The 11,249-nt window shown below is 30.8% G+C and overlaps 1 protein-coding gene across 1 annotated transcript in view; it reads left to right on the plus strand.

The window, feature by feature from the left end:
- The window catches only part of LOC105178480 (mannan endo-1,4-beta-mannosidase 2-like), a gene marked incomplete in the record, with an annotated part of 6,570 nt that extends 965 nt beyond the window's left edge, over positions 1-5,605 (plus strand). The window contains 4 exon segments of the mRNA XM_011101960.2: positions 575-772; positions 2,249-2,371; positions 3,972-4,183; positions 5,009-5,605. Coding sequence (XP_011100262.1) covers positions 575-772; positions 2,249-2,371; positions 3,972-4,183; positions 5,009-5,414 — 939 coding nt within the window.

Here is an 11,249-nt window from a genome sequence, read left to right on the forward strand (position 1 = left end):
CAGAGTAAGAGAAAGTTTGTTGTCAGTATGATTATTTGTATAGCGTTGGAGTTGATTGCTGCTAGTTTGATCTTTGTTTCTAATTTATCGTTAGTCTAACTTAAAGATTCGATCCGTTGTTTAATTCTTTTTAAGAGCTATTCTTTGATGTTTGGATATGGAGCAGTACAGTCCAAATCTCTTGGTTCATTTGAGTTCACAATGCTATTTTTTTATTATATTTTTGCTGTTTTAGTGTTTTACTCTTACTTGAAAAGTTCCTCTATTTAGTTAAAATTGCAGAAAGTAAAAACATAATTTGGATGTATTTGAATTGTAATCTAGAATTAGTTAGCATAGTGATGGTGTTTGTCTGTGTAAGCTTGTGGGTGTTAGTGTCCTTGTGTAAAGTGCTCGTTGTTTTCGACCAAATCATGGTAATGACCCACTAACTTTTGAATATACTGGTTTCTTTCAGTTTTCTGTATTGAACTTATGTTGACGCCCTGCCTTATATTACCCATCCTACATTGTCATTTATTGCTGTTATACTTTTATGGATAATCCGATTTAATGCTTACATGCATTATTACAGGCGTTGGATCATGTCATTGCAGAATCTAGGAGATATGGAATAAGACTAATACTATGCTTGGTCAATAACTTGCAAGCATATGGTGGAAAGACACAATATGTTAAGTGGGCATGGGAAGAAGGTGTCGGTTTAAGTTCTTCTAACGATTCGTTCTTTTATGACCCATCAATACGGCGTTATTTCAAGAATTATGTTAAGGTAACTTTGTTTTTGCAATCTTTAAATTGGGAGAACTGGCATGCTTGAACTGCAAATTTGATCAAGAAAATACAAACTACGATTTTCTTTTGTCTTGCCGTAAACCCAGTGAAAGGTTTACATCATGACTGTGAGACTTTTGGATTTCCTTTCCAAATTTAGGAATATAAACTCTTGTCGACATACATCATATTGCCTGCCACATTTGAATGTTATGGTACTATCCATACGAGTCCTTGATTTCAAACTTTCTCTCATTAAAAGGACGACTTTTCTGGAATGGAAAATCTTGTCTTGATCTTCTTGAATGAGCTCTTGCAAAGCTATGAGAAGGATTTACTATGCCCAAAGGCCAAAGGTGGATATTTGTTTCATATAAACAAATATGGCGAAGTTTCTTTACAGTGTACATTTTGGTATACAAAATCTTTGCTAGTTGTCATACAAAGAAATATTTACCGGGAACAGTGGATCTATGCTTTTGTTTCTGTCAGCGTATTGACAAATTTCCATTACTATACCACTAAAATTCCTCAACTATGTCCCTTCATCTTAATTTTCTAGGAGAAGATACAGGACTTAGCTGCATAAACCATTTTATTTTTCTCCTTCCTTCTCATTTTATTAGTAATATGCATTTCTGGAATTGAAGCAGTTTGACAGTAGGAGTTCCCAAACGCATTTTTATTCCCTCCTTTCCAGAAATTTCTAGTCTTTGTTTCAACATTCTCGTGTTTCAATTTATGTTGCACTTGAGAACACAAAAACATGAAGTGTGATGCTGCTAGTTATTCCAAAAGCAATCTTAAATGATCGATCAATCCAGACTATAAAAACTGCCAGTGAGGTCATGTTGCTATTAATACTTGCACTTATCTTTCTGATGATTTTGGTAACTTACTTTGCAGCTTAACATCTCCGTGTTTTTTCGAAATTATATCTGCGTTGATTTTATATTATTCAACATTGTATTGCCTCAATATGTTGCAATCTGCACGTTGAAGAGCTCCATTGAAAATTCTCAATAAATATTGTCAATACTATGATTTTACTTCAAATATATGTCTTGTACTTAGCTAAACATTCTCGCACTTCTAATTAATAAAGTATTAGCAGGTATTAATTTATAATGAACATAATTGGTATCAACACTGTTGTTAATAAGAAGCTAAGAACGGAGGAACAAATTTAGGAAGCTGAAGAGAAAAGAAAAGAAAAGAAAGAAATTTCAGTCGCGCCCACCCGCCCCCATACCTCTCTCTTTTTGTCGTTTCTATTGAGACAAACCGCTTAAGTTTTCTAAATCTTCTCATAACTACAGAAATGATGTAGATTATTCTCCATCAGCATTATCCTTTCCAGTTGCCAAAAATAAGCGAAGCTTCCTTCCCCTTTTATCTTTGTTCTCAATTTAATATTTTCAGTAATTGTTATCAACCATTATTTAACAATATTTTCTAATTTCACATTTGGCAGACTGTTCTAACAAGGAAGAACTCAATAACGGGAGTCGAGTACAGGGACGATCCAACAATCCTTGCCTGGGAGTTAATCAACGAACCCCGCTGTATAACTGATAAATCTGGTGATACACTTCAGGTAAATAGCAAATTTTTATCCTCTTAAAACTCATAGAAATATTCAAGATACATCATATTGAAGGTTGATTGATCTTTGAGGTTCTTTGAACTCAATTTTGTTCTGATCTTCTTCATGACAAAGGACTTGGAACTATTTTAGTATTTATGTCAGTTGTATTAAATTTTGGACTAATTACTTACAGACTCTTTGAAGTTTGGTCATATGACAATCTATCTATTGGTAGTGGAAATTACATGCAAACCCCTCTTTGGTGTTAATTACATGCGCCGCCCTGGCGAGTTTTCCAGCCTGGGATATGATGATGCCATCCAGAGATCCTTGAAATGTCCCTCTGACTTTTGGTGTTCGATTTTGACTTATGTCTACTAACGACATCACCAACAAAGATATCCTTTCACCCCGCAGATGCGAGGTGCAAAGGTGTTATTTTAGCTAAACACAAGGGTGTAACTGTAAGGTGCTGCCGTCAAATTAAATTTTAATTTTTCCTTAGTGTTATTAAGCTAATATAATATAGTTAATAATCTTATTTTAATAAGTTCAATTAATGCTGGAGAAATAGCTAAAACTTATGTAATTAATCAAGTAAAAGTTAAAAGAAACAAAAAATGTGTTTATCTACAGTCTACTAGTTCATTAGTTAATCACTTGAAAAATAATTTAACCATGAGTAGATTTATATTAATCAAGTAAATAAATTAAAGTAATTAGAATATTTTTTCTGAAGTTTTCCACTAGTTAATTAATTAGTGACAAATAATTTAAATGTATTAAACACATAGCTAAAAAGTAATTAACTTATAAAAATATAATTTAATTAATAATTTGACAATTATCATGAAGTAATATTATATATAATCAATCAAGCAATAGTAAAGATGTTCAAAACCTTTTTTCATTATTTTTATAAAATCAAATACATAATAATTTCTTTTATTTCTCTCCTGTATGTCCGTCCTCATATTTCTCTTATTTTCTTTTCCCAACACACCATCTCCCCAGTCTCCCCACCCCCACCGCAACCAACCCCACCCTGCACATCCAAATATCTTTTGTGCATTTATGTTATGTCTTATATACTTACCCCTGTGTGTGTGTGTGTAGACTGTAGAGAGAGAAAAGAGATGGGAGAAGAGAGGAGACTTGAAATTTTTAAATTTAAAACTTGATAGGTATTTTTTCATTCATACAATATTTAATTTGTTCGTTCTTTTCTTTTCTTTTTTCTTGGTTATTTTCCAGAGAGGTTAAAAAGACAATTAACAGTTTCCAGCTACTATTTTCTACCACCAAAAGCTGACCGGGGGGGTGGGGGGGGGGGTTGCATATGACTGTCCCTTTAAATCATGAAGACCAACAACAACACTATTGGTGTTAATTTGTTACATCAGTGAATTTCTGTTGGTGTTTTGCAGCCAGTTGCTACCCTCTATAAGATTACAATCAATTTTATAACTATTTGAGTTGTGCCGTCGAAACCATTATTTTTTTGGACATATCCCGAGCTACTTATATCTTTTATTTCAAGAGAGTCTTTTAGCATCATCATGATTTGCATTTGATGATGAAGATATACTTATATTTCATGCAACTGCAGGATTGGATAGAAGAAATGTCGGCTTTCGTGAAATCAATTGACAGGAACCATATGATAACAGTGGGCCTTGAAGGATTTTACGGACCTAAAAGTCCCAAAAGACTAACAGTCAATCCCGAGTTCTGGGCAGCTGATGTTGGAACTGATTTTATTCGAAATTCAAAGATCTCAGCTGTTGATTTCGCATCGGTTCATATTTACCCTGATCACTGGTGCGCAGCTATCTTCATTTCTATTGATTGTTTTGCGTATATACTGTGTTGCTTGTCCCTTTACTTGCCTGCATAAATTATCTAACATTCGGTATATGAGGACAAAGCTTGGAAAAATCCTAAGACAGATACTCAGTTTATGAACCTTAGAGAGACTGTAGAAGTAAAATTAGGGACAAAGGGAAAACATATTAAAGAACAGGGCAAGTTGAAAATGTGAAGTTCAATTGTCATGTTGAAGTGCTTGCCCATGTCTACAATTTTCACCTACGCATTTTCCTTTTGAGATAAGTTTGAGGAAGTACCGTAAAGCATTGTGGTTGTCCTTTACAAAGATGCTTGCAAATCCACGCTCGACTTTCCAATATATCTACTATTGCACTGTGAAGTCGGCAGACTAAACGGGTGTTTGACTAAGGTTATTTATAAGATCTTATAAGTACATGTCTTATAAAATATTTTTTGAGCTTATAATATGTTAAATCTTATTCTAAAAAGAAGTTATTAAAGTGTTTGAATAAATAAGATTGTGGAGCTTATAATATGTTACTGATTGCAAATTTTAATTTATTAGAAAAAATAAACCAAATTGTCGGGATTTTGAAAATAAGTTTGGAACTCCGTACTTTCTTTGAAGGAGCTTATAAGCTCCTAAGAACTTGTTTTTGGATCGTGTAAGCTCATATACGGAAAAATTTACCAAACAGTTTGCAGTATCTAATAAGTTCAGCTTCTAAGATGTTTTTAAAGAGCTTATAAGGTCACTTAAACATCTTCTCTTTTCTGTTGAATATAGAATGTATGTTGATTGGATCCTTTTGGCAGGACTCACAATCCAGACTTCGAATACAAGCTAAAATTCGTCTACAAGTGGATGCTATCTCACATTGAGGACGGCGATAAAGAGCTGAAAAAGCCTGTAATGTTCACAGAATTCGGATTATCCACTGAGAACAATGATTTCACCCCCACTCAGCGAGAGAGAATGTACAAAGTGATTTACGATGTCATTTACAAATCTGCCTTAAGAAACAAGGCCGGTGCTGGAGCTTTAGTCTGGCAGTTCCTGGTTGAAGGGATGGAAGACTTCAACGACGACTTCGGGATCATTCCATGGAAGAGGCCGTCAACATATAAGCTTTTCACGGAACAGTCTTGTAGACTTGCAAGAGTTCAAGGAGCGCTTCCTTCGCAATTGGGTTACTTGAGAAGATTATGCACACGAAGTTGATAAAGCGACACCACATATACATAAAACTCGAATGATCTCTTTGAAGTATAATATATCCCCTTTGCATCTTTTGTTTGTTTCGATTATCTATAGCGAGGGAAGTTTAATATTTGTCTCACATATAGGTGTATAATTTCATCGAATGAAGCATATATGCAAATATTTTTTTGCTTTGCGATTCTCGGAATTTATCCTAAAATTCTTTCAGATGGATCTTGTTGCAGCTGAGAAACTTGTATGGACTCGGAACAGGTTCTTGAAGCCGTTTAAACAAAAGTATCTTGTCGTACGGGAAATTTTAGCCTAGATCGAATCTGGTCAGACCTGAACTAATTACACGTAAGTATAATATTCTTATTATGTGATTAATATTAATTATATGGTGAGTTCATTATACTACTTGCCGTGTGATTGATTACGATTATGCTTAGACTAAACTTGGACAAGAACTTTGCTTTGTTATATGGAGCAAAACAGATGGTTGGGAAGCCATTGTCTAGCATTTATCAGGGATTGGTTGACCTCTTTTTTTTTTTTTTTTTTTTTTGTTCTTCTGGGAAAACTTGAGATTTTATTTACAAACTCTAGAGAATTAACTTCGTCATACCTCCTAAATTTTCAAGGGTTAATTACATTTTTTGTCCTTATATATAAGTAATAATTCGATATTTGTCCCTCAAACTCCTCGTCATCAGTTTTGGTACCTAAAGTTCGATGATTTTTGACAAATTTATTTCTTCGTGTGAAACGCACGTGAGGCTAATACGGGAGGAAAAGTGAGTCATTTTTCACGCCTTTTTTGTGATTGGATACGAGGAAATAATAATTATTTTTAATTTTTTTTCTTATGATTTTTTCCTGATTTTGGTGCGTCGACTGCAAAAGGAAAAGAAAAAGAAAAAAGAAAGAAAAAGAAAATAAGTGCAATCTCTTCCAACAAGTTTATAAAAAATTATGGAATAATTCAAAAGACAATCAAATAACACAATTTACAGAGTAATTATGGATTAAATTTTCTTCCAAAAATTTTATTGGTTACCAAAAATCCCTGTATATAAACCAACTACTGGTCATAAAAGCGGGAAAATTGGCCAACTTTTCCTCCTAAACTGACCTCACGTGCGTTTCACGTGGACTATAATTTAACGGCCAAACTACTTTGAGAACCGAAACTAAATTAGTGCCTATATATTGAAATAAAAAAATGTAATTAAGTAAAATTTTTAATATTACTTTTAAAATTGAATTTTTGTTATAGGGGCATAGTGGAAAATATCACATCTCATAACCCTTAAATATCACATGTGCACTGCATATGATTTTTTTCGATAAAAAACTTGATTGAAAAACAGTTATAAATAACAAAACGCAAAATTTTGTAAAGTTAAAATAATATGTTAATATAAAAAAAAAGTTAATATGTCAAAATGTAAAAACAGCCATAGTTCGAATGACAAAATGAAATTAACCCATTATTTTATGATAAATTAGTCAAAAGCCACCCAAGGTACTCATCTATAGTATCAATTGAAAAGTGGTTTAGTTTTAACAAAAAATGGGTTGTTGATATCCACCTTAACTTTTTAATATTTGACAAAGACTGTCCTTCAATATTAGTCTTCGGATTTTTTTTTAAGTAAAAGTGATGAATTATTATTTATTAAATAAATAAATTATATTTATTAATATTAAATATTTATATTTAACAAGAATCGACAATTATATCAATTATTAATATCACATAATTATATATAATCAACAATTACTATTAAAGTAGAAAGACACCTATTATTAAAATAAAATAAAATCTCCACACGTTATTGAATTCTTCTATCAAAACTATGTGGATTTGGAATTTTAGTCTTCTAAACAAATTCATTGATTTTTTTTTTTTAAAAAATACAAAACCCGAATGAGGTGAATGTAATTGACCGAAAAAAAAAAGGTATAAAGGGTACTTGTTAGGAAAAGATGCGAGCAACTCCATGTGATATTGTAAATGAGCAAATTATCCTTTTATGATAGGAGATAAATCGTAATTTTTTTTATAATGGAATAATTTACTCATTTATAATATGATATTCGACCAAATTACATTAAACCCGAAGCTTGTTATTAATGATTCTAGAAATTAGTTGTACTTCATCATCCTTCTTTGTCTGAATGCTGAAATGGGTGTGAAGTCAAAAGGGAGAAGCTGGCCTAATTAAGGGGTCTCATGGTATGGTTTCGATTTTTTTAAAATTAAATTTCCATTAACGGTTTATAAAATAAATTTTTAAATTGTCACTTTTAAAAACTAAAATCAAAGGTGCGGCTTTTAGTGGTTTGGTGATTTTAATACTTATAACAAAAATAAGACGTCGAGACTAACAAAAATAAAAAAAAAATGAAACAAGTATTTGTATGTAGCTATTAAGAAAGACCAACATTATGCAGTATAGACCACCAACACTCTTCCCAACTTTAAGTAGATTAAATAATAAGAACGTATATAGTAATCCAACAAAGAGCAAGGGTCGATTATGGACATATTACAAATATAAATTTTACAAAGATTGACTTTGCAATATGGATCTTTGATAATATATGAACTTTGAGATTATATAGTTTGAATATGAAATTGCCTAAAGAATTAATTATTTTATTATATTATTATATATATATAATTAAAAAATTAATTATATATCTGGCTTTGCGGTGTGGTTGTTGGTGGTTTTTTTTAAAACTCTAAATTAAAACTAAATTAATTGTGCGGTGCAATTTTACTTTAAATTTAGAATTGTGGTTTAAAAAATAATTTGATTCAATTTAATTTGGGTAGTTTTGGACTGTTTGAATTTTTTTTTGGTCACATGTAGTCCTAATAACTCACCAACAATACCTAAAAGTTGACACATTTATTGACAATGACAACTACTGCTGACTAATGAGGAAATTGTAATATTACTGTCCTAATTATGGTATGTCAATTTTAATTTTATTAGAATTAAATTTGATGATTAAGCCATACAATTAGAAGGCACATTATAGACGAAATTTGCCAGAAATTGCAATGTGGTTTGAATTTTGGACTCATGTGAGGCGCACGTGCCCAAATTTCACTATATTTGAAATTACAAAAATTGCAATTTAGTCTTGTAATTATGGATGACAATATTAGTCCGTTTGGAATCAAAGTTGACAATTAAGCTCTGTAATTTTTTTTTAATAAAAAATGACACATTTAATAACAAAATTTGTCGAAATATATACATATATATATATATATAATATGGATCTTCGATTATTTTTTCAAAAGCTCAAAACAAAGGACCGAGCCCTCACCGGTCAGTATGGCAAGCTCAATCCTGGTGACCTAAACCAAGAAGATATCCAATGCATATCTTCTAAGTTTAGACTGATGTGGTAGGCTCCAAAATATATTTGATTCAACAAGATTACTCGACGAACAACAAAACATTGTCATATATATTCTCAACGTAACATGATAAATCAGAAGGATTGGCCAAATCCAGCAGTTGGTAACCACTTCCTAGATTTTTGGGTTAACTGTTAATGACCATTTGGATGGTCACAAGTTTCTCAGGACAAGTGCAAAGTCTTCAAGCAGTCTTAGAATTTTCACGTAGATTCTTCGACTGTTGTGGTGTTATTGGATTTCGGTACGTATCAATATATATTAGAGACAACCTCAATAAAATTTGATATGGTAAACTCTATTAAAGCCCCCACTTAATTTGGCTCGACGGCTGCATAATAAATTATAAGAGAATTTATTTTGGAATAATAATTAATTTTTAAAAAAAATATTATAGTGACATTTGAATTCTACCAAAAAAATATACCTATTAAATTTTTAACTACAATTTAACGGAATTATCTGCAGGGACAAACGAATTTTACTAAAACGTGCATCACAAGTGATAATGCAAAACCAATGATATCTTAACTCAGTGGTTGAGGCTGAGGTTAAAACTGAGATTTCATAAATAAGTTCGAAGTCATGGATTCGAGCGAATTCCATCAAATGTGTGGGTATTTATCTCATTTATTTATTAAATTAGTATAATTTATTTATTAATATTAATTATATTAATATATTAGTTGAATCGATATATTATTCAGAAAAAAAAAATGATAATGAACTTGCATGGATGTCTATTAGGGATTCATTATTTATTATCAGTGCATCACCTGAAAAAGATTCTCTTAATATTTCCCCTTTTATATGTTTTTATAAATTTTATACATATACTAATTAAATGTATGTGTATATTTTATTTATACTTAAATAATATATAAAAGAAATTAATACTTTTGGTAAATTAAAATAAAGATATTAAAACAAGCTGTATCTTTCAAGTATATATAATCGACACATTTTTTAGAATTTTAACATTTCAAAGTCTAAAATTACGAAGACATATAAATTTTACGAAAAAAAAAATCCTTAATTTTCACAATATTATATACGGCCTCATACATATCTACAAAGTTATAGTATTATTATTTTTTAAAAATATATCTTACTATTATAAAAAAATTTAAACCGTCACAGTATCTAACGGGTCCAACTCGTCAAATCCCGTATTGTACTATTATACTTTTTTTTTATTTAATAAAAATTACCTTTACAAAAAAAAAAAAAAAAAAAACTCGTCAGATCCCAAACTTGAAACAAGTCGATACGAGTCCAGAAAATATAGGCAATGTTTGGATTTATATTCTCGCATTTTCCGAAACAAGATAAAACGCACCTAATGTTTGTTTTTGTATTTTTACACCTTATTTGTGTGTTTTTTTTATTTTTCAACTTTCTGTATATAATATATATATTCATTTAATAATATAAAAAAGACATGATTTGATAATAAGCAGTGATTTTTGTCTCCAAAAAATATAATATTAAACATACAATATTATATATACATATTTATATATAAAAATATATATAAAAGAGATATGATTTGATAATGAACAGTGATTTTTGTCTCCCAAATCCCAACATCAAACCTTACACCACTTATTTTAAAATATTTTAAATTACTTCAAAACACAAATTCAAACATACCATCTATTTTCAACACATATTTATTTATCTCTATTTTTCACTCTCTATCTCCAAAATACAAAATAAAACACTCAAAACAGAAATACAAACATAAGGTAACAGACAAATCCGACCACTTGTCGTCCTTATTTATATCGAAAAAATATCTCTTGATATAATTGTAATAAGCATTGCCAAAACCACATGAAATGAAAGACGCTGGTTTTTGGCAATGTGGTGTTGTTTTATCCATAGAGTGGAGTGCAGGTGCGGACATGTCACCCGACCCGACAAAGACTTGTTCCACCTTAAAAGTTTGAAAATTTATGCCATCAACCCCCACACTCTTGAATTTTTGCCATTATGATTTTGACAACCCTAGCTCCTTAGAAAAAACTTTATATTAAAATGCAATTTACTTATATATATTAGTGGAAAATGGAAATGTTTAAATATATTCCCCATGAAAAATAAAATACTGAAAACCCTGTTATGATTGTCGAGATATTGCAAGACACCCGTACGGATGTGGGAGTGTGGTACACACGCCTTTAATTTGCCCCGGCTTAGATTTGTAGCATTAAAATTAATTTTACATCTTATCTTATGAACCGTCGGATTTCAATTATTGTGGATTTATGATTTGAATTTTGTAAAAAATAAATTAATTGCTGAATTTCATTAAATTTAAATTGAAAGTTTGAATTCAATGGCCTAGATCTCACTTAAAGATCCAAATTTAGCAAATAATTATTTAATATATATATTTTAAAAAAAAAGTG

Source organism: Sesamum indicum, linkage group LG16 (assembly GCF_000512975.1).
Source record: "Sesamum indicum cultivar Zhongzhi No. 13 linkage group LG16, S_indicum_v1.0, whole genome shotgun sequence".
Classification (NCBI taxonomy): domain Eukaryota; kingdom Viridiplantae; phylum Streptophyta; class Magnoliopsida; order Lamiales; family Pedaliaceae; genus Sesamum; species Sesamum indicum.